We start from the raw sequence: 23,454 nt of genomic DNA on the forward strand, positions 1-23,454 counted from the left end.
CCACATTAAAAAAAAAGTCAAAAGCTCAAAATCAATCTCAATTATACATAAAAATTGTTTTGGACTTCTTTTTTTTACAAATTATGGAGACAAATTAAACTAGACAATAATCATCAATTTTGCCTCCTTGTCCCCTTCATGCTAGACTAATCCCAATTTGTTTTTCCTCCAATTTTGACTAATTGGATGAAATGTTTACTTAATTTCTTCAAATAAAGACAAAAATATCCTTAAATCAAGGATCTCAAACTAATTTAAGTCAAACATAATAAGATAGTTTCTATCTAATTCAATGTTGACATGACCTCTTCTACTCAAAATCCCTCTTGTATCGAAATATCCGATTCATCGCGTAGTTGATCATGTGTACGAACTCAACGAATCAAAAGATCGGTGCTAGCTTGATCATGTTCATCGGTATAGTTCACTATGCCTTGAGTCAATCAATCAAAAAACTGACACGCTAGATTGATCTTGAATTATAATCCAAGAATAATATAATAGACTAATGTGATTGGTAATGCTATCAACATTCCAAAAATAACCCTGAAATTCCAAAAAGAATGAAATATTCTATTAATTAGAAATTTAAATTATTGAATTAACATTTAAGAAATTAAATTAACTAGGAGAAAATTAACTTACGCAGTACTAAGAATAGCTGGATGAACATTGTACTCCTTAGCAAACACAAATGGAACAATCCCTTGTGGCAATGCAGCCTAATTAATTAACAAATGACATTTCAAAGAATTTTAGAAAGAATTTTAAACAATTATTATAAAACTAGAATGAAAAAAAAGAAAACATAATTAATTTCTTCAAAACTCATAATAAAATGTAATATCTCTTTTTATTGATATCTGATATATAAATCATTATTTTAATTTATTTAAAGGAAGGTCCGTCACGATAGCTTGTTATCATGCCTTATAAGAGTAGAGTCATCACTCAAATGATATATTTAATAGAATTCATTTCGTAACTTAACTCAGACTTTGTATTTGTATTCAAAATGTTATTTAACATATATAAATTTAGAAAGCAAATATAGTTTTAAAAAAAAGTTGAAATTTTTAAAATTTATAAATTAAAATTTTTACTCCGTCATTACCTGAACAATCGCGACATGAAGGAGTGTACCACGTAACCCAACGATAATAGAAGCGGCAGCCATAACTGCCGGGCCAGTTAGAAATCTTACTGCCATTGCAAAAGTAGCCACAGTGTTCCCACATGCTATTATCTTTGGTTGAAGGGCCATAAACAAACCTACCACACGACATGTCTAAATTCGATCAAATTTAAATTTATATCGAAAAATTCAGAATTGTCATAAAAGTGTCACTTATCGAACACAAAATCATATCGAGAGCTCGATTTTCAATATTTAGTTAAAAATGAAAGAAATGTGTAGTCATAATTGCTGATGGTAATTTCAACGTCTACTCTTACTAATACTATTTGATTAAGCCTGTATAAATAGTAAAGAAATATAGATTTAATTAGTTAAGCATTATACTTGTATACTTTTAGATTCTTACTTTAGAAGAAGAAATTATAAAATAAAAATCGAACCTTCATCAATCAGATTATACGAATTAATTATCAAGTTTGACTACTCACCTAAGCTAAACATAGCCATTCCAAGGCCAGCATCAGAGAGAATAGAGATTGATTTCTCTATTATTTTAGGCATATGCACATGCCACCTACAAAAACACGACAAAAGCAAAACTTAATTAATTTCAAAAATCTAAAAAAATTTTCTCCTAATTAATTTAAAATATTTCAAGATAAGTGAAAATTAATAATTTTATTAATACATTGATTAGCTTTACCTATACGAGATTAGGGACCAAATCAAACCAATGAGACTCGAATACGTGTTCGGGTTTCGGATAAGCTTACGCCAAACCATGATTAAAATCAAACGAGTCATAACACTTGCTGGAGGCATATGTTTTCTGGTACCGGAATCTTCAACTCCGGTAGTCGTAGTGTGTACTCCGGTGAGACCTTCTTTTTCTTCTTTCTTTTCGTCTTTACTCTTTCCATCACCACCACCAGTACTACCACCAAAGCTGAATTCTTCGCCACCAAAATCTTGAGAAACGACTTCAAAAATATATATATAAAAATCAAATAATATAAAAAGGTCGCGATAAATTGACCAGTCAACAAAATATCGTAAAAATAATAAAAATACCTTTATTATCCCCAATTTGAGGGTGATCAGATACCAACATTCTTATTTCTTTAGCACCATCAGACCTACAGGACTGTTCGTTGGCACTAAAATCCGTGCCACCGAACACATGGAGGCCTGCGGCCTCCGATACTGGTGAAGCACTAGAGCTCCACACAAACATGTGTAGCTCTTTAGCATCATGACTAACTTTACCATTCTGTTGTTGTTGGTGCTGGTGCTGTACTTGTTGATTTTTCGTGTTTATAGAAACTATGGAAGCAATTTCCGGATTTGGGGCCGGATAATTAGATTGTGCAGGGTAAAACCCGAATTTAGGGGAGCCCTGAGCACAATTTTCTTCGAAATTAGATGGTCTAGGAGTTGAATCAACCGGACCAAAATTCGATAACCTTCCTGGAAACCCCATCATCGCGTAGAAATCACTGTGATTGAAATTTGACCCTCGTGGGGTAGGATTTCTAGAAGAATTCAAGCTATAAATTTCAGCCCCAGTAAGATTTGAGGGTCTAGGGGTCATAGCAAATGACCTTCTAGACACATTCGACTTACGTAACGTAACATGAAGTTTCCCATCTTGCCCTAATTCAGCATCAGTTTCAAGAAAATCTTGTCCATCTAACGAAACAACATCAGATTCAACTTTAAATGAAACAATTTCCCCTGCTGTTTCTGGGAATTGTTCCATAATCAACATCTTAGCACCTCGAAATTCGAATAAAAATAGCAACAATGTATACCATATTATACATTGTAACACCACAACTTGTACCATTAAACTACCTGAATAATCACCATACATAGCTATCAATAATGGAATCCCCATAACAAGTGTATTTGGAAGTGTTGAAAGCGAAAAAATCGTTATACTCCATTCAAGACTTCCATTTTTGGTCACGTTAGACCAAATGCATAACACTATCAACATGATCACTTTTTGTAACGTATCAGCTGCGATGAATCGAAAATTCATTTCGTAAGGGTTATTCATAGAAATGAAGTGAAATGACAACAATGGGACCGCGAAAATAGCTACAAATCTATTGATTCCTGAACATTGATCCGGTGAGAAGATTTTCCACCACCGGACCGAGCCATAGGCTAAGATCATGGCGACATAAAGTGGAACAACGGCCGTCAAGACGACGTAAAGATCATGCCAACTTATCATTGTTTGTGATTTAGGAGAAAAATTGGAAAGAGATTTGTTGTTTTAGTTTGTTTTTTTGGGGAAGAAAGATGAAGTAGAAAAGAGTGAAGTTAACATAAGGATGTATATGTAAGAGGACTTATATATATAGTCAAAAGAGTGAGTGTGGAAAAGAATTCTCGTAGAGGGGTAATCACTCCTTCATTTCTGATCAGAAATTTCGAGCTTTAGATATGAAATTTTACTGGTTAATGTAAAACTTCACTTTAGTCGGCTCCAAGACAACATTTTCCATATAATATATTTAAAACAGCAAGATTATTTTGATATATTTAACGTGTCTATAATTTAATACTGTCAAAATTTCAAAAAAAAATCTTACCTTTTAGAATTTTATATTAAATTAAAATATAATAAAAAAGTTAATTTTTTTTATAAAAAATATTTATTTATTTTACAATTTTTATGTGAAGTGGGGGTGATTGAACTTGAAATTTGGGACAAAGTAGGGGCCAAGGGATATGTGGACAAAGATAAAGAAGGTTTAGCTTTAGCTTATATACACATGTTAGAGCATATAACATGTCTTGCTTTTTCTGTTTTCATATTATTAATAATTCAACTTTTATAAAGTTATCTATTATAACAAACAACAACAAGAATAATAATAATAATCTTTAAGACATTTAAATAATACATTAAACGAAAAAAATTATACTGTCAGTATATAAAAGTAAAAATTAATACTTAATTTCAATGTTTTTAGTCATTATTATGATTTATGGGATGAGATAAAAATGTTTTTACTTTCTATAATCTTTTTCAAGAGTACATTTAATTATAAAATGTACTAATATTATATTCTTTAAAATTAAATTTAATTAAAAAGTTTGAGAAATTCTTTCTTGAACTTTGGAACTTGTCCTTTTTTAGAAATATAGAATTAATAGGTTTGGCATGGGAATGAGAGTGGCAGGTATTAGATTGGCATGGGTTGTCTGTTTGACATAATTTTATAGAGTCCGGAGTCTAAAGGGTATAAAATATTAACAAAAATTTGAAAATTATATATAAAATTTTATATTAATTAAAACGATAAAATCGCTGGAACAACAGCGATTTCCTCCGCCAAAAAAAGCAAAATTTTCTAGATTTACTTTTTGGATAATCAAATACAAATCTTCTCCAACTTATTTGTCAAGACACTTTGACAACTCATACTATGTACTACTACATAAATTTGAGACTTGAGCTTTTAAAAGAAAATATAATGAGTACATTTATTTAGAATTTATGAATAAAGTCTTATATTAATTATTAAAATAAAATAAAAATAATAATATATAAGGTGTAATGGTTACTGTTACTTATGTGAATTTCTTGAGAAATATAAATTTAGTCCAAAATAAATAATAACATATCATATTAAGAGTATTATTGGACTTTTAATAATTAGAGTCGTTGATTAATTACGAATTAACTTATAAAAGATAATAGAATGTCTAAACAAATTTTTATATTATTAATTAAAAAAGAAAATAAAATAAAAAAAAGGTATTGTTCATATTGTTAACGGGGTGAGGCAATGTCATGTAATTTTCGTCTATTGTCCATTTTTTGGGACAAATATATAGTAAATTATTATCTTCTTATCTCTCTTGCAATTTACGAATCTTTAAATCAAGATTTAGATGTCTAGTTAAAGATGTTTTTGAAAGATTTAAGAATTTTGCGAGAGAGACGTTAGATGATAGATTCAAAATGTGCAAAGTTATTATTGCAAACATTAATAGACAATAATCTAATTTATTTTCTATGAGGTTAAACATTATATATAAGTAAGTAAATATTAGATAGAGTTTAAATTGTTTGAAAAAAATAACTTTTAAATCTACAATCGACATCACTTTTAATAATAACAAAAAAAATTTATATTACTAATCTAAAAAGAGATATACTTATAGATCAATCAACAATATTATCACATTATATTAAAAGGTATATATTTTAATTTATTTTAACCTACCATAGGAAAGTTAACTTGCCATCTTCTTTCTTTTAATTTTCTATTAATTTTTTTTGTCCATTTTAGGTCAAAGTTTGATAATAATTATAATAATAAGTGCTGTAGAGTGAAAGAAGGGGTCCTCAAGCTGCAAATTATTGAATAATAAAGTAGACTCTGAAAATGATATTTGCCAATAAATTCAATAATTGGTCAAAAATTGAAAGAGCAATCAAAAATTAGAAATTTGTTAGGGAATTTGTTTGGATTATTTATTTTAACAAATATTTCACGTGCAATAATTTTGGTGAATTTAGGCTTTTCCGTGACTTTTGTTTTTTTGCTTTTTGGTCCACAATATTAGTAGCAATCACACCCTTGTGTTAATTTAATTTGCTTTTATTATATATTTTTTCCATATATGTTACTTTGAAAATTTAGTGTGTCCACATTTAGAAAGATTTTTTAAGTTATCAATACGAGTCGTGATGATCAATTTGAGTCATAGTGAAGTGGTACGATAATTATTCTTTTATTTCTAGTTAGAGGTATTAAATTCGAGTCTTCCTACAAGTGGAAAATCTAAAAAGAATTATGAATCTGTAATGGATGATTAAAATCTATCTCCATTATGAATCAGTAAATGAAAAAGAAAAATCTCCATTATATATATCGGACATGAGTAGGAATATTTAAAAAATCATATTATTTTATCATACAATAAGATAGTTATTTTTTCTTCTAAAAAGGAAAAATGTTAGAGTTAATTTATGTACCTCGTGAAGAAAAATAGATAATAATAAAAATAGATTCTCAACTCTTAAATATGTTAAATTACTGAACTGTTTATATAAATTCTTGGTGATCATATTTTCGACAAACGATTATAATTTTAAATTTATTAATAAACTAAAAATGTCAAATTTCACATGTAAATTAAACATTTCTCCCTTCACATAATTGATGTGTGCCCTCAAAATAGCCCTCGACAAAAGTTCCATCTTATCTTTTTCTCTTATTGACTTGTATTTATTAAAAAAAGAAAAAAGAAAAAAAATGTTCTTATCCAAATAAGAGGGGTTTCCATTTATTTATTAATATTTTTTATAAAAATAAATTAAATCATATTGTTTAGGGAATATTAATACGTAAGCTAAATAAAATATTAATTTCATTAAGATTAGCTCTATTATGGTTTCTAGGTTAAATATATAAATTGTATATGAATTATTTTATATTAAAAATATATATATGTATACTAATTATTATTTTAATGAACGGCTATACAATATATTTTTTCCACCTATCAGATCCACCCCTGATTTTTCAAGCGGACATATTTTTATTTAATAAATGTTAGTTATGCATTTATTAAACCACCATATATTATAAGTAATAAACCCAATAAGATAATTTTATACAATTTATTTATTGTATATGGTTTGTCCTCTAATAATATTGAATTAGGTCTTCACACGTGAAGGATAATATCCAATTAAACCCCTAAATTCAGTGATTAATTAACACAAATTCAGCAATAATGTGGGCAAATTAACATTAATACACATGCATTTCTGCACATAAATCAATAAAAAAATAAAATCATCCATTGAAACTCTATGATTGAGTAACATTATACCATATAGAAAATGTAACACTTTCTTGCTTCTAAATATCTTCATCACATGGTAATATTTTTCATAATTTTTTTTAGAAAATAATTAGTGACATATTTATTTATATATTATTATTATTTGAAAAGTAAGCATATTTTTTTTTAAATAAATAAATTTGTTTGTATATATGTTAATTGACTAAGTGAGGACTAGCCCTTCCAAATTTTATTAATTAATGGAAGTAAAAATCTAATAAGTGAGTTGGGGGGTTAGTTAGCTTATACAACCTTGAAGAATAATATCTCCTATGGGGATTTTAATTTGATTTTATTGTTAAACATAATCTCTAATCACACGGGTTAAATCCAATGATTTTGGTTTAATTACATTTTATTTTTAGTACTTTTGATATTGAAATGGGGATGCCAAATGATGCCATACTTCTAAAACTCTTCTATGCTCATGAGTTGGCATGATTCTTGACCTATTTTCCATTCTTGTATGAATTAAATACTGTTATCGTCTTTATGTTGGATTTATATTCACTTTTTGGATGATTATGCTACTGTTTATGATTGGTTCGCTCGATAGAAATTGTTGGATATCAGTTATAATGCTCGAGAATCTTTAGGGTGCTGAGAATCTTAACTAGGAAAATATAATGAGTATCAATTCATACGACCGACCTTAACTTAATTATTTGAGAATGATCATGTTACTATAGTATTATTTTTAGAACAAAAGTAGTTGTTAAATGTGTGAAGAAAGTGAAATCAAATCTTATCTCTAGCTATTTGATAACATGTCCAAAAGTCATTTTTGATTCATAGAATTGTCTAGTCATGTCCAAACATTAATAGGTTTTAGTTGTCTTACAAAAATTAAAGTAGGTCCTTTGTCTACTTCAAAGCCCTTTCAATGAGGGTAACAACTTTTTGGTGTTCATTTTGAATGAGAAATTTACAACAAATTGACCAACTACTACTTTGAAATTAGACATAATAATTGGTTGGTGCTATAGTTTTACGTCTCAATTTCATGTTCAAATATTTATTTTCGATGGATGTGTTGATAAGTTAGATGAACTTCATCGTCGTTGTGGACTCTAACAATGACAGGTATCGGGAAGGGGTGGAGGTAGGGGCTCAGATTTATTTGTTAAATTACATCTTGAATTTTTCTTTGCATATTTTATTTTATTTTATGAATTATTTAATAAAGAAGTTAGATTCTTTCCTTTTCTTTTCACTTCAATTCTTTCAAAAAAATTTACATGTAATACAATAATAATAACAACATACTTGATAGATTGTTAGCTTAGATATACCATGTTAAAAAAAGAAAATACACAAATGAAAGCAAAACTTTAAAAATTATTGCAAAAGATAAAATTTAACATATATAATAAGGAGAAACTTTCACATATAGTCACTCAAAAATAACTTAATTACGTTCTATAATTTTAGTTTGCTAATTACGATTCGTAGCTACATGTTAGAGAAAGGATGGGCGAGATTGGGAGAGGGAGGAGAGAGACGAGCATGAGAAGCAGAGAGTGGAGATATATATATATATGTGTCAGATAATTGTATATATATAATTGAATTCGTATGTATTTGTATATCTAATGAGCGAGATTGTAAAAGAAAGAAGAGAAGAGAGGCGAGGTAATTACAACTAAAATTAATCCGCGAGCTGTAACTAATTCAAACTATAATTATGTTAGCTAATTAATTGATATATATTTGCTTATCCCGATAATTTCTCCTATAATATATTATAATTTTAAACTGGGGCTAGGGGAAGGGATTACAAGGTAAGAATCAAATCATCACAACAAGATGAGAGTTCAGGTAACCAACTGATCGAGCCACTGAAATTTTTCCGTAAAAATGATAAGTACCTTGTTGACCTTTGTACTTTTTTTATTCTTTCTGGATACAGGTAATAATGAATTATATTCAACTTGCAAATATAACTTTATTATATTTGCAATAACCGAATAACAAAATCAAAAAAAAATTAAATCAAATCAAATTTATTTTAGTAAAAATTAAATTAGGCTCAACCTAAAAATCTAAATCGAATAGTACAAAACTAAAATTTTGACACACCTAGTTTTAACTCCCGAAGAAGAAGAAAAATACTGAATACTGTCATCTGCCGTGTCGCCTCCCCTTCGCCGGAGCTGAAAATCCGGTAAGCTTTCTACTCTCAATTCTCATTTCTTCAATAATTTCTCTCAACTATGCATATTGAGACATTGCTAATTTCATTGCACAAATTGCTACAAAATAAAATATGAACCTTGAAATCATCGGAAGAAGAATCAATACATTTTTCAGATTACGTTATGATACTAAAAGTCAATTCCTTTTGTAATTAGAGCATCTATTTTTTTGTGTGAATTTTTACTCTGTTTGGCTGATTCATGTAGTTTTCTGTGTTATCCATTGAATTTTTTTTCCAATTTTTGGTGTTTGTTTGTGGAGAACTGGCCCTCTTTGCTATGATTTTTAGTTTGTGGTTTTATGAGGAAAAAATGAAATGGGAAGTTATGCACATAACCTGTTTGATGAAATGTCTTATTCGAGTTGGATCACTCTATAATGCTATCAATAATTGTACTAATCCAATCGCATATGTTTTTCTCCTATCAAAAGGAAAGAAATAGCGGAAATATATGTTCGAGCTCCTAATCCTAGCTTTATAGTCTTATAAACGTCAGAATTTGCATCGATTTGTATCTATTCAGCAATCACCCCGCTAGTTTCTTTGATCCCACTCAGTCTATCTTATAGTTTTATCCATCCAGAAAATTGTTGGCCTACGAATGTGGTTACAATCCTTCTAGTTTTTTTATAACAATGGTGTTTGGGCCAGCTATCACACACCTCGATTGATTCGATGAATACACCTCCCACCAGCAATAAGTACCAAGTAACTTTGTCTACCAATGCTAGGACAGATGGGAAGAAATCACCTAGTGTTTTTGTCTTTGTTGGAATATAAACTTGAGACCTCATGGTTCTCAACCCACTTTGTTGACTACTAGGCGATAGTCCTTGAGTGTGAACCTTCTTAGCGGATTTGGTTATGGTCCTTATGGAAAAAAGCTTGTTCTTTAATCAGACTCATACACTTTTGTCTCGTTATTTGTTGTGTTGAGTCTTCTTGGTTTGGTAGGTCGCATTCAATAAAACTTCTTTTGGACTCCTGATGAGATCAAATTTTCCCAATCCTAATGAAGGTGGGGAAGTGAGCAAGTCATGTTCAGTCTAACATTCATGTAGCTACTAGCTTCTTTTTTTGTTGAAGGTATTTCCGTGGTGAGCGGATCAATACAAAATGTGGCGGCTGTATGAAGGTTGGAACGACATTTTGAAGATCCAAAAGTTCCGGAGAATTGTGTCCTATACTGGATTCTATTGCTTCGTTACAGTCATCACATATGCTTACACCAACAACACGTGAGTGTTTATGAGTTTCTATTACTTAGTGTCACTAAGAAGTTACACTGGTAGCTTTCTGTTTTTCGGAGAATTGCTAAAATAGATTTAACGTTTGATCATTATAATCTATACAGCTGGTTATAATCGTCTTTTGAAAATCAGCTTTAATAACACGCCGAGATATATACCTTGGCTTCAAAGCTTCTTTGTACAAACCTCTGGTGCTCACGCAGCTGTAGTTAGAGATTTGTTGTTTCTAATCACAATGTCGATTTGGGTATTACAGTACTAGAGCAGGGTACTCGAGAGCTGACCAATTCTATGCTTCTTATCCAGCTGGAACAGAGATCCTTACTGACACAGCTAAGGTCTGTCCGATTGCATGATGATGGAAAAGTTCCGATTATCATGGAATTCCCCTTCTTTCCGGTTACTGATTGAATTTACTTTTCTTTTTCATTCTTAGTTATATAAAGCAGCGTTGGGGAATGTCTTTGAAGTGGAAGAATGGGGACCAGTCGAATGGTCCGTCCTGGCTAAACATTTTGAACGTCAAGGAAAATCACCATATGCATACCATGCTGTAAGTTGATGATCAGATATCCGCGTTGTTTAAATTTTACACTATAGTCCGTATGCCTTGCATACTTCTCACACAATGTGATAGCAGTGTTCTTTTCCTGTCATACATAAAAGCGAAATCTCTTTTCATATGCTAGTTCTAGCTAAGTAAATCATTTGTCTGAGAGATATAGAACGAGACGTTGTAATTAGTCATGTCTGCTAAGTGTAGGATGTCTGAAATTTGCATCTCTGCATATTTTAAGATGCCGGAGAGGGCAAGAAGACGAAGCTTATTATCCCAGTTAGTTTCTCGAGGGGTGGAAATTGTGCTATGTCATTGACTCACATCTCATCACATATTCCATATCGGATTCTGGGAAGTCAAATGATAACACGAGTCCTCAACAATGTTCTAACTTCATGTCTTGCACACGTTTATATATTTATAACTTTTCGTGTATGTGATGGTTCAGCTATACATGGCACACCTCGCTTCTCATGGTCAGCTAGATGGAAGTGCCTAGCGGAAGGCTCCGTAGAAGCAAACCGATGATCTGACTCCTCTCATCTGCATCTTGAGCAGGTTTAAATCTAATTCAAGAAGCTGAATTCGTTGATAGAAATCGAACCAAATTGTTATGTAACTTGTTGAACATGTATTAACCTAGCCTAGCTTATCTCATATCAATATGATAAGTTGTTAGGAGTGATTATATTGAATAAATAGATTCGTGTCCTCTCCTCTCCTTTGTTATTCCTGGATTTGGCTCCTCTCCATTTCTCCTCCGTTTTCGTCCATGAGCACACAACGATGAAGTATTTGTGGTCTGATTGACGGAGTAATGTTCCATTGAGCTTACATGGTCTATCTTTAATGAATTGGATTGTGTTTGGAGAAAAATTGATAACACAATTGTTGGATTTTGCTAAGCTTGAAAAAAAATGTTTGAAGTAAACAAAGTAAAAGAATTAAATTAGAAAGGTTTACGTTGAATCTAACTATTGAAAATTATCGTTATTGAAAAAAGTGTTAAAATGACAAATCAAAACATGATATGATATGAGGTATCTAACATAAACATCGATCGGTTAAGATGGCTGATTAAAATTTGATACCAACTTTATGATATCACCGGTCAAAAATCAGTTTGACCTTTTGTTTTAATCATGTTTTAAGCAAAAAGCATGTTGGTGAATTTCTACATAATTATGATTATGGTGATCAAGATCTAATTTTGATATGTCAAGTCAACTTGACAATAATTGAATTAACTAATCATGAATGATTATAAGATTCAAAAACAAGTCATTTTAAACATCAAAACGATTCTTAAAATAGTAAAAAAAAAATAAAAAAAAATAGAAGCATAGACAGAAATTTGAATTCATATAAAGACAAATAGCTTTAGATTATTTGGGTCGATATTTTTTTTAAAAAAAAAATTCTTAAAAACTGAAATCAAACAAACCAAACAAATCAAAAGTGCTTATTATAAGGTGAAAAATCTTTTAAATTGGGAATGATCAATTTTAGATTTTTCACTAATAAACATTTTTGTATTTGCCAAACGCATAGATACTAAAGTATAAATCACCCTCTTAGTCAACTTCACATTATTATTTTTTCAAAAAAATTAGATTGTAAGACATGAAGTTATGGAGTATGAAGACCCAAGTATTCACCTAGCCGACCCCAACTTGCTTGGGATTACATCTGAGCCATAGCATAATATAGTTGGACATAACAGAAAGCAAATGAACAATCCCTCTTTGGGCATGAGGACGATGTTCAATATTCAATCAGAATAATCTACTGTCTTAATGGAATCAGTATAATAGTAACGACAAATGAAGTCAAAACAAATATGTAAGCAATGACGTCAAAGAGAAACAAACTGTTAATAGTTTACAATACAACCAGCCAAGACTCCATTTCGAGTACATTAGCAATAATTACATTGCAATCAGTATGTCACTTACCAGAAATCTAGCAATTCCTTATCCATCCAGAATTAAAATGTTCAAGCATATAAAGCTGTCTTCGATGATTTATTAATCCCGTTTTGATATGGCTTGCAGGTTGTATCCTGAGGGAAATGCAGGTATTACGGTAAAAGCAAATTCTACAGTGTCGCGCACCTTTTATTTTGCAATATGTGAGGGGAAAACATGATAATAATACTAACTCAGCACAACTTAATACAAACATTTAATAGCCTTGATCATTAAAAGAAAATGTTTACAAGAAGTTACACAATGTAGTCCTATAAAGCGGGGTCTGGGGAAGGTACAGTGTACACAAGCTTACCTCTATATCTAAGGTACAAAAGATGTTTCTGATAGACTCTGGGCTCAAGAAAAAACCAGTCTCGAAGCTAATTAAAGTTGAAAGGATGAATTTGGAGAAAAAAGGAAGTAATACTACTAAAGGAAATAAAATGTACCCATGATTTTATGCCATCTGTCTAGCCTTCATGCCGACCCATGAGAGAGAGGGGGGAGGGGGGAAGCAAAGATGGGATCTTTATTGCTCGGACTCTTCAAAAATATCGAGGGGTGTGCGTCGGATACTCCAAAAAGAGTATATTTTTGAATCCGACACGGGGTGAGACAATATTTTTGGAGAGTCCGAGCAACACAAGATGAGACTATTAGAAAAAAAAAAGAACATTTCATATATCAATTTTTCTGCCGAGGTTTGAAGAGCTCATATTTTTTTTTATCTATTGTTCGTTCAAATAACGAAAAAAATGTGAAGTGATTAGCAAGCATGTTAGGTCTACTCCCTATACTTTGGCTGAGTTATATGTTACTATATTTTTAAAATACAGGCTTTCCTAAGCACGGGTAATTTTAGATTGGGGCATAGTTGATTGATTGATTTAGTGTTTTTCTTCTTATAGTTCAGAAAACACTTACCTCGCAGTCCCATATGGCCCCAACACATTTGGAAAAACTAATACTAGAACTTCTTAGCATGCAGCGTTCAGTATTCGTTGGTGTACTATGGACAGCCTCTTTAGGACCTTCAACTGTATTAGCAATATCCGGTTTCTTGACCTTGGGGGAACTCGGGGGGCTTGGAAGGCATCTCTGAGCCATAGAAGCTACAACATGCCTTTCAAATTCACCATCCTTATCAGCTTCCTCCTCTGTGGAAGCACAGACTCGTTCTCTGCAGATAGAAATGAGGCTATTCAGGTAAGAGAAATTGATTACAGCTATTTACAATTTAACACAGAGAGAAGGTCAAGGACATTTCACCTGGGCAAAGAAGCATATCGTCTTGGAAAGAGAGTACTTCCACCTCTACCACTTTGCCCCTCGAGATGGTCAAATTGTTGTTTGAAGCAATCAACCCCACTAAAAATGTATTTTTTCAATTAGCACAGTAAGTTAACATGCACCGTATCGCATGCACCAGAACAGAAAGGGCTCCAGAGCAAAATGCAGGTGAAATGTAGAAAATAGAAACTTTTTAGGTAAAAGGAGAGAAGTGTTGAACTAAATATACACAGGTTTGAGCATGAATCCTGGTCTATGGGGCCTGTATCATTTGCAGACATAACGACTCACTGGATATGTAAGGGGAAAATATCACATCTTAATCACAGTTTGTGTAAGTGATAACTCATCAGTAACCAGTTTTTTAATTATGTGCAGTGGCAGAATCGATTTCCTTTAATTATCAAAAATGGTAAAATTAGTCCTAAAATATCTTTCCATTTTCAAGTATTAGATGCACTATGAGTTTATGACTCACATTTAGTACAGTTCTTCACAGGTTCCAACACTAGTACTGATTTAAAGCTCAAAACAGGCAAGAATTCTCAACCTATCTGACTAATGGCAAGTCTTACTTCTAGAGAAACATCATGGCAGATCTACTTGTCTTATACTGGGAATACACATGGTCCATTTTACGCAATGAATTATTACCCATTCATTCAAAAATCTGAATATTTTTCTCTCACAAATCACAATTATTCCATAAGTGCATTCATCTACATATCATAACACAAGGTCAACCTTGTGTTGAATGATATCACAATCTAGAAAAACTTATGACTCTCATTAGCAGCAGATTTCTCTTTTCTTATTATCACCATCAAATATCCGTTAGAGATATATCAGACTATATGCATCAAGCATCAGGAGGAAATGAAGGGACAATATAAGAATAACATGAAGAATAATATTTCGAGAACATCAGTGCGAATGATGCAGGCAGAAGGATAAGCATCATTGAAGAGGTTTATGACTTCTACTACCATAGGTCCGCCAGTCCTTATCCTAAAAGGTTCAACTAATACAATATGCGGATCATGAAATTTCTTGTTGATACATGGCAACACAAGTAATACAATAAGTTTTTTTAGAATGATGTTAGGCGGGGTGGAGAGAAATTTCACAAAGACCATGGAAAAATGAGTTAAATCATCAGGTGAAAAGGTGTTCACAGCAGCAACAAAAATGAACTATTTAGCGAGAAGTTTGCATTACCTTGGATACATAAAGTGAGTGTGATCAGTGCCATGAAGATGCTCCTGCAGCATCTGAGGGTGATATTCCAGAATCTGCCCACAGTTGAGGACAATGTACACTATAAGTAGTAGAAAAAGGTGCAAAAAGAAGATCAAGCAAAGATGAAAATGGTTGTTAACGGATATACCTCTCGGTAGATGAGCTCCCTAATATCCTCTTTCCCAAGTTTTCTTCGTTCAAAGTCGAATTCGAATTTTGAGATAGTCTGAGATGATGGTTCCTGTTCCTTGTTGGCCAAACCACGGAAATATGGATGTGCTAGCGCCTGAGTAGATTAATGAATGCTAGTATTAGGAAAAAAATATGTTTTATACAAACTAAAGACAGGCCTAATGACCGCTGCAACATCCTACCTCTTCAGCAGAAGGGCGATCTTTGGGATCAAATGCAATCAACCGCTCAAGTAATCTTAGAGCTAGTGGATCAACGTGTGGGAATTGCTGTGAGAGAGGGATAGGTGCTTTCTTCTTCATGCTGCTTAAATATCTCCTTGCTTTTTCATTTTTAATCTGCAAATATCAGGAAAATTGCGAACAAAGATATATTCAAGATTCATTACTAGATGATACGTTTATCAACTGTAATACATTGATAGAAAGCACAAACCCTTGAAATGGCTTCAATGGACGGTGTACCAAGCAAATCAGTTATGAGATCCAATTGGTGAACCGCATTTTTCCCCGGAAATAATGGTTTTCCTGTGAGCATTTCTGCAAATATACACCCTAGACTCCAGATATCAACTGCTGGGGTATACTGCAATTAAGTCTCTGGTTTAGATTATGTACAAATTTCTGAAAGATCATTTGCATGATTAAGCTACCACAAGTGCGAAACAATAATGGCTTACATACCATCTCATTAGGCATATGCCATGTTCAAATTAGAGCACAAGACCTAATGCTCATAGACACAGTACAACTTTATTATGCAGAAGTTTGTGTAACATCTTAGCACTAATACTTTTTTTCCACTTATGACAAGGAATGCCATAGAAACCAAGAACTATCCAGAACTCGTCCAAGATTAGGAGAAAAAGTCCTTGAAGGTCCTACTACATGACAAATGCAGAGTGGCAGAGATGACTAAAACACATGAACTAAATGAAAAGAATTAAATGGTCGTTATTTGGAGGTGATACAGAGAAGACGGAGAGAAGAGGATCTCTTCTTCATAATCAGAGAGTTAGAGTCTCACATCTAATGTTATGGACAAACTAGGATTATATGTCATTGTGTACTTGAAGAGGATGATGCTAGAATCGAGATCAAATTGATGAGACAGCACCCAAAGTACCCTTTTCGAGTGCTTTGTCAAGGGAAGACAGTATCTTTTGAAACATCAAGAGATTACCAACTTTACAACAGCTGTTAAAAATTAAAAGAATAACAGCCCAGACTAGTTAAGGGACTAGAAGAGATGAATACTCATTACATAAAAATAGACATTTCTCGAGCCTAATATGGTCTCAGCGTTAAGCAATTGCTATCTGACAGATTTTTAGCCATTGCATGGAGAAAACCTTTATGCAATAAAGATGATTCAGAAAAAAGAACCACCAAATAAGACAAAAGTAAGAACAAAGATGTCTTCACATCATTTTTGCATAAAGAACATAAAATTGAGTATAAAACATCCAAAAATAGAGTAAAAGTAAACTATGGATGAAAGTATTTTGACCTAAACAGTTGAAGAAAAGGTTTTCTGCAATGGTATGACATCTTGATGCATCAATTCTAACAACTAACTAATCATTAATTACTCAAAATGACTTACATAAATTTTTGACACCAGCAAAATGAAGATTGCAAACAAGAAATGAGGAAGCAAAGGAACAACTTCACTATCCATAAGATGAAAGAATATTGTAAAAGCAAAGCCCCTTTCTAAGTAAAATGTCTCACGATATGAAATATAAGTTTCTTTTCCAACGTTAACATGAGAACATGCACTTGAGCAGTACTAGCAATCATATAAGTAATGTATATAAGCATGCCTATTTACCTGTATACCATCATACTTACTTTGGAAAAAAAGGAACCACAGAGTTCTGGAGCACGGTACCAGCGAGTTGCCACGTAGTCCTTTAGAGAAAAAGGATGAAGAATTTAACTTGAAATTACAGGTGTAACAAATTAACAACTTAAGAGTGGTGTCGGATATATCGGTGCACAAAGAATCTGGCACTTATATGACAGGTGTACTAACTCAACACTTCAATGTTGGCATTGAGATATTTTCAGAGGCTATTGTAGTAAGGATAGACTAAGAAAACTTTAAAGTAAAGAGATGAAGCATACAGTCCAGAAAACAGCAGATGGGTTATCGCCAAGTGATACCCGAGCAAGCCCAAAATCACAAATTTTCAGCTTGCAATCTGCATTTGCTAGAATGTTCTTTGGCTTCAAATCCCGATGGAACACGTTTGCTGTTAAATCAACAAATGTGGGAATGAGTCATAAGAACATATGTAAAACAGAAGGTTCTTCAATTACCAGAAAACAGAAAGAGAAATCGCAACCTGTATGCATATATTTTAAACCACGAAGAAGCTGATACATAAAGAATTGATAATGTTCAGCAGTGAGACTGTCATTTGCTTTAATTACATGCTGAAGGTCACATTCCATCAACTCGAAAACAACATAAATATCCTTGAATTCCCTTGGACATGGAGGCAACAGTATATGCTTTATTTCTACAATATCTGGGTGCCGAAGCAACCGAAGGAGCTTTATTTCTCTCAGGATGCGGGTGGCTTCACAGCTGTGCTCAAAAACATCTTTGATCTTCTTTATTGCTACCTTCTCTCCAGTATGAGTATCAATTGCTGCTGCAACAACACCATAGCTTCCCTTGCCAACGACCTCTTGGATTTCATATTGATGAGCCTCACCATACTCAGTGAAGAATTCTTTGAAATCCATTACCTTCAATTATATGAGATACTATTAGGATTCCTCTTTACAGAAAGAGACAAGGTCAAAATAAGACGCAGAAGGATATATCAAAATCCCAAATTTTCTGTATAACTGTAAAATTTAAATCTGAAATGAAATGTTTTCCCTCATTTCTTCCCATTTCTATGATCTAAATAACAAGCTCTACCTCAAACATTGAACAACATATATTTGCTATTATCCATGAAAGAAATAATGGTTTCCAATTGTCTTAACAAAAATGCAGGTTCTTTTGCAAGTGTAAACAATATAATATCATGAGCCAATGATCTATCGGAAATCACCTCTATGTCTCCCAAGGTAGAAGATAAAGGTTCAAGTACAGATTACCCTCCCCATACCCTACTTGTGGGAATACATTGGGCGTATTGTATTTGTAGCAAACAATATAATAGCTGAACAAATAAATACACTAGAATTAAAACATTTCAAAGTGCTAAATTGATACACTGCAAACCAATTCAAAACATCTCTTCCCCCACCCCACCCCAACGGAAGTTTTAATTAGATAATGACAAAGAAGAAGAGAAGTTACCATTTTTTATACTTAGACTTCGAGATAAGATGGACAATGTTTGATTTACTTTCAGTACCTGCAATGCATCAAAAATTAGTTAATTACTCACTGATTAAAAGGACTGAATGAAAATAACTCAAAATTCCACATTTTATGAAAGATGGGAGATCTCTAACACACACTCAAGAGATCTCCAATATTTAAGCTATGTGATCTACCAGACTTGTACATACACATACAAACATCAACCCCAGAGATTATTCTTCTTGTGTTCAACCATGAACCTTTATATTCCATCCATTCAATTACATACCAAATATTTCTTTCCATCCGTCCTAGCTTTGGTTAGACTATCCCGTGGAATTAGTCAAGGACAACATGATTATCAACAAAGAAAAAAAAACACATTCCAAATAAATCTCAATACAGTCAACTAGAAAAGAAAAATCAGATCTTGAATCAAAGAATACCTCACCATTCAACTACATTAAAGATCTAACATCTAAAACTCAACAAAACAGATAATCAAAAAAAGATTAGATCTTGAACCAAAACAATACCTCAACAATAATAAGTCTCTAAAGAGAGGTGAAAACAGCTCTTAAGAGACAATAATTGCTTCTCCTTTCCAAGTTCCCACCTTTAAGGAATTAATAATTGACAACTTCCTCTACTACTTGCTTATAACTCCATAAATTGACAAGGTAAAGCCAACCCCAGTTGAAACCCTCTATATTTTTTTAATTATAATATATATACTACCTGTTAATTAATCAATAAAAAATATTAAACATAAAGTCGAAGAAACAGCCAAAATTGAATATATCAGCTGGGCATACATACGTCAGGGGCGGAGACAGATATGAACAAAAAAAGGTTAATACTTTTATCTATCAAAAAATTATAAAAAAAATTTAGCTCCGCCACTGAATACGCCGTAAACCCAATCCATACACACAGAGGGAAGCAAAAAAAAGTTTAAAAAGCATAAAAATGGAATTGGAATCCGATGCGATTATTATTATTTATATATAAAAATTGAATGCGTAAACAGTGAAAGGCGACAAACCTTGAATGGCGAACCTTATCTTATCTCTATTTCTGTCAAATTTTGTCTACATCCGCAAAAACTCCGAGAGAGAGAAAAAAATTGAATCGAATTCAGATCTGAGAGTTAGGTAAAGGTGAAGTGAGACGAAAAGTCTGATAAAGTTGAAAGTTCAAAGAATATTTACGCGTTTTTTCAGAGCTGTGATATCGTTGCAGTGGATTCGACTACTCCTCTTTGATTTTAAATTTTAAATTATATAGATCAAAAATTAATAGTGTGATTTGAATTTAAATTATTTAATACTAATGCCGAAAAAAAATGTAAATTTGAGCTAAGCTAATATATGGCTATGGAAATTGGACCAAGATGACGCTATTCTTTTAATTTCTGACTCATAATGACTTTGGTAAAATTATTATAAAGTCAAATGTATTAATTAGAGGTAAATATTATTGTATTTATCTATTTATATATAATTTGATATATATTTAAAGACAATTACTTCTTTTTTTTATATTTTTCAAATTTTAAGATTTAGATAAATTAATTTTTTATTGTAATTTCTTTTTATAGATTCTTTAAGGTTGGTGGCTTATAAGAGCGTATGAAGTTTGAGGAGGTTAAAGAGGTCATTTACGATTGGAAAAGGGAGGGCGATCGAGCCTGAAATATAGGTGAAGTATAATGATCTTATTATATATGAATAACGGTGATATTCGGAATTACGACAATTATGTTGATAAGACAAACTATGAAAGTTGAAAAGAATAGTGGAAATGAGGACGATGGAAAGTTTATATTTATCAAAAACTAATTTGAATTCATGTTGGAATATTCAACTCTATTGATGATCACATAAGGAGATAGATGAAGCGGTGTCGAGATAATAATAGAGACTTATATATGGTGTTTGCAGACCTAAAAATACATGTGATAAAGTTTTTAGAGATTTCTGTGATGGTGTGTTTAGGTTACAGATGTACTTGTATCTTACATTAGAGTGATTACAAAACATATAATGAAATCAAACTCCGATTGAAAATAATAGATTACGACTCAAAGCAATTTCTAGTTGTGATACAATTGCACCAGGGGATCAACTCTTAGCCTCATCTTAGCCTCATATTTTTTTCTTGGTGGTAGATGAAATGATGTGACATATTTCTAAAAAAATCATCTAGTGTATGATAACGATTGCTTGGAGGCTTAGAGCCTGTTTGGCTCAGCTTAAAAGCTGGTCAAATTGATTTAAAAGCTGGTTTTTGATTTATTTAGCTGTTTGGCAATACTCAAAATAACTTATTTTAAGTTTAAAAAAACTTATTTTAAGCCAAAAGTTAAAAGCTGGGGTAGGGGTGCTTTTTTTATTTTAGCTTATAAGCTGTTTTAAGTTGACCACATTTTTACCTTTTTACCCTTAATATTTTTATACAATCTCCAAATTACCCACATAACCCTAACATCTCTTTCTTCCATTTTTCCCTTTTCATGTTTGGCATAGCTGCTGAACTTCTTCCTGTTCTTCCAACTTGAAGTGAAGATAAACCTTGAAATAAAATGTTTCGATTATTTTTTTATTAGCTTTCTTCCTTTTCTCTCGATTGATGCCGATAATATGTTGAATAATAAAAATTTATATTCCTCTTATAAATAATTTGTGATAATAAAGAAATATATGGATGATAGACAATTATTATTACCTATGGATGAAACTAAAATAAATCTTAAATCGTTCTTTGATCTATTCAAATTATATATCTTTAAAATCTATAATAAGTTTATATTCCTCTTATAAATAATTTGTGATGAGAAAGAAATATGTGAATGATAGCAAAATATAATTATTTATGGCTGTAAAATATAAATTAATTAACTTTTATTATGTTAACAGCTTTTAAAGGTATTTCAGATATTTTGATTTAAAAAGTTGTTTATCAGCACTTATTTGTCAAACACATCAACAACTTTTTTTTTAACTTCAGCACTTTTATCCAAACGCATAACTGCTTATTTTAAAAATAAGTTTCAGCACTTTCAAAAGTACTTTTTTAAAGCTACTTTTATTAAGCTCATCCAAACGGGTCCTTAAAAGCATACCCTAGAATTCAAAGGATTTATGTTGAGTAGGACTAAAGTGTCATATTTAAAGTGTTAGTTCAATTACGCAATTCACAAGACATATGTGAAATTAAAAATTGTTACATAAATTATATTCAACGAATAAAGTTTTCAAGTATCTTGGATCGATAATCTAAGCGAACGGGGATATTGATGATAATGTTTCACGTCATATTAAAATATGATGGATGAAATAGAAATTTGCCTTCGGCATCCTGCATAATGAAATATATGTAAGTGTATAATTGTTAAATTAGTTATGATGAATGGGACAGAGTGTTACCTCATCAAAAACTTTTCTTCGGAAGATAAAAGTAGAATTAAAAAAATTTAAGATAAACTGTACACTAGGAGAAATACGATTAAAAATAAAATATTTGGGATAAGATTAGAGTGACCTTTGTGGTGAAAAAATGAGAGAGATAAGACTGATATGGTCTACGCATATGAAAAGGCGATGGACATATGAGGAGATATAGAAGTAAACTGGAGAAGTATTAGAGTAAATGATTAGACATGTCATTATGGACCTACATCTTACATGACCATAGACAAGAGGATATCAAAGTCGGTGATCAATTAAGGAAAAAAATTAATAGGTAATTGAGTGTTGTCTTATTTTTCAATCAGATTAGAACTGGTGGTAGTATTAACTTTATTCATATAGTTTCTTGCTTTTGTTGTTTTTTATCATCTATTGTTTATCATGTTTAAGTGATCACACTATTTTATTAACGCTATTATTTTTTATATATTTATTCTGCACGGTATAATTTCTTCATAGTCATTTTTCTTTTCATCAATATTTGATATGTTTTACTTGAATTAATGATCTTTCGAAAATAATTTTTACCTCTGTAAAATTATAAATAGAAATAACATGTGCACATATTTTACTTTATTTATATCCACTTTATAGAATTTACCAAATATGTTATTGTTATCGTTAGCTCATCCAACTTTTCTACATTTGAAAATTAACAATTAGGCATTAAGGGTCCTAATCTATGAAGATTTGTTCAAAAGTAAAGTCATTATCCACTAATTGCTGATGTAACACAAAAAGTATGTTAATGATGGGCCATATATACATCTAATAATTTAATACTCCACTTTTTTTGTTCCACTTGCTATAATATATTATTCTTTTTAAATTATTTTAGCAGAATAGTATCTTCTTATATATATTTTTTTAAAATAAGTAAACTTTTAGTTCACATTTTTTTATAATGAAAAATAATTTATAACTATATAAATAGTTATTATA

The 23,454-nt window shown here is 31.5% G+C and overlaps 3 protein-coding genes across 10 annotated transcripts; 1 reads left to right on the top strand and 2 right to left on the bottom strand.

Moving 5' to 3' along the window:
* Window positions 1–17: 17 nt before the first annotated feature.
* Window positions 18–3,660, bottom strand: LOC107015559 (auxin efflux carrier component 3-like). 2 transcript variants are annotated; one of them, XM_015215869.2, is made up of 6 exons: window positions 2,210–3,660; window positions 1,842–2,118; window positions 1,627–1,712; window positions 1,115–1,272; window positions 646–722; window positions 18–546 (listed from the first exon to the last, which is right to left on the bottom strand). In XM_015215869.2, the coding sequence occupies exons 1-6, from the start codon at window positions 3,378–3,380 to the stop codon at window positions 480–482; spliced, it is 1,836 nt and encodes a 611-aa protein (XP_015071355.1). In that variant the 5' UTR covers window positions 3,381–3,660; the 3' UTR covers window positions 18–479. The 2 variants fall into 2 exon arrangements, with proteins under 2 accessions (XP_015071355.1, XP_015071356.1); XM_015215870.2 differs by having other exon boundaries at window positions 1,842–2,106; window positions 2,210–3,585.
* A 5,370-nt stretch (window positions 3,661–9,030) lies between these two features.
* LOC107016015 lies at window positions 9,031–11,756 on the top strand. Of its 4 annotated transcripts, none has more exons than XM_015216487.2 (5): window positions 9,031–9,179; window positions 10,299–10,450; window positions 10,719–10,800; window positions 10,899–11,015; window positions 11,470–11,756. In XM_015216487.2, the coding sequence occupies exons 2-5, from the start codon at window positions 10,329–10,331 to the stop codon at window positions 11,518–11,520; spliced, it is 372 nt and encodes a 123-aa protein (XP_015071973.1). In that variant the 5' UTR covers window positions 9,031–9,179; window positions 10,299–10,328; the 3' UTR covers window positions 11,521–11,756. The 4 variants fall into 4 exon arrangements, with proteins under 4 accessions (XP_015071973.1, XP_015071974.1, XP_015071976.1 ...); XM_015216488.2 differs by having other exon boundaries at window positions 9,045–9,179; window positions 10,281–10,450; XM_015216490.2 differs by having other exon boundaries at window positions 9,055–9,179; window positions 10,274–10,450.
* A 996-nt stretch (window positions 11,757–12,752) lies between these two features.
* Window positions 12,753–20,295, bottom strand: LOC107017614 (mitogen-activated protein kinase 9-like). Of its 4 annotated transcripts, none has more exons than XM_015217792.2 (12): window positions 20,088–20,295; window positions 19,037–19,094; window positions 18,063–18,471; window positions 17,842–17,969; window positions 17,566–17,625; window positions 16,148–16,297; window positions 15,895–16,050; window positions 15,669–15,806; window positions 15,500–15,573; window positions 14,261–14,359; window positions 13,916–14,171; window positions 12,753–13,083 (listed from the first exon to the last, which is right to left on the bottom strand). In XM_015217792.2, the coding sequence occupies exons 2-12, from the start codon at window positions 19,037–19,039 to the stop codon at window positions 13,018–13,020; spliced, it is 1,539 nt and encodes a 512-aa protein (XP_015073278.1). In that variant the 5' UTR covers window positions 19,040–19,094; window positions 20,088–20,295; the 3' UTR covers window positions 12,753–13,017. The 4 variants fall into 4 exon arrangements, with proteins under 4 accessions (XP_015073278.1, XP_015073277.1, XP_015073276.1 ...); XM_015217791.2 differs by having other exon boundaries at window positions 20,102–20,294; XM_015217790.2 differs by lacking the exon at window positions 20,088–20,295 and adding an exon at window positions 19,579–19,992.
* Between the last annotated feature and the right edge of the window lie 3,159 nt (window positions 20,296–23,454).

Source organism: Solanum pennellii, chromosome 4 (genome assembly GCF_001406875.1).
Source record: "Solanum pennellii chromosome 4, SPENNV200".
In the NCBI taxonomy this organism is placed as follows: domain Eukaryota; kingdom Viridiplantae; phylum Streptophyta; class Magnoliopsida; order Solanales; family Solanaceae; genus Solanum; species Solanum pennellii.

What these genes read in the sequence shown, in the direction of transcription:
- LOC107015559 (XM_015215869.2), bottom strand. Translation starts at nt 3,380, where the DNA reads ATGATAAGTTGGCATGATCTTTACGTCGTCTTGACGGCCGTTGTTCCA. An exon ending in TCAAATTGGGGATAATAAAG is followed by an intron (nt 2,119 to 2,209) that starts GTATTTTTATTA and finishes ATATTTTTGAAG; the next exon opens with TCGTTTCTCAAGATTTTGGT. An exon ending in CCAGCTATTCTTAGTACTGC is followed by an intron (nt 547 to 645) that starts GTAAGTTAATTT and finishes TTGGAATTTCAG; the next exon opens with GGTTATTTTTGGAATGTTGA.
- LOC107016015 (XM_015216487.2), top strand. Translation starts at nt 10,329, where the DNA reads ATGTGGCGGCTGTATGAAGGTTGGAACGACATTTTGAAGATCCAAAAG. An exon ending in TATGCTTACACCAACAACAC is followed by an intron (nt 10,451 to 10,718) that starts GTGAGTGTTTAT and finishes TGGGTATTACAG; the next exon opens with TACTAGAGCAGGGTACTCGA. An exon ending in TCCTTACTGACACAGCTAAG is followed by an intron (nt 10,801 to 10,898) that starts GTCTGTCCGATT and finishes TTTCATTCTTAG; the next exon opens with TTATATAAAGCAGCGTTGGG.
- LOC107017614 (XM_015217792.2), bottom strand. An exon ending in CATCTGCTGTTTTCTGGACT is followed by an intron (nt 17,626 to 17,841) that starts GTATGCTTCATC and finishes TTTTCTCTAAAG; the next exon opens with GACTACGTGGCAACTCGCTG. An exon ending in GGGAGCTCATCTACCGAGAG is followed by an intron (nt 15,574 to 15,668) that starts GTATATCCGTTA and finishes AACTGTGGGCAG; the next exon opens with ATTCTGGAATATCACCCTCA.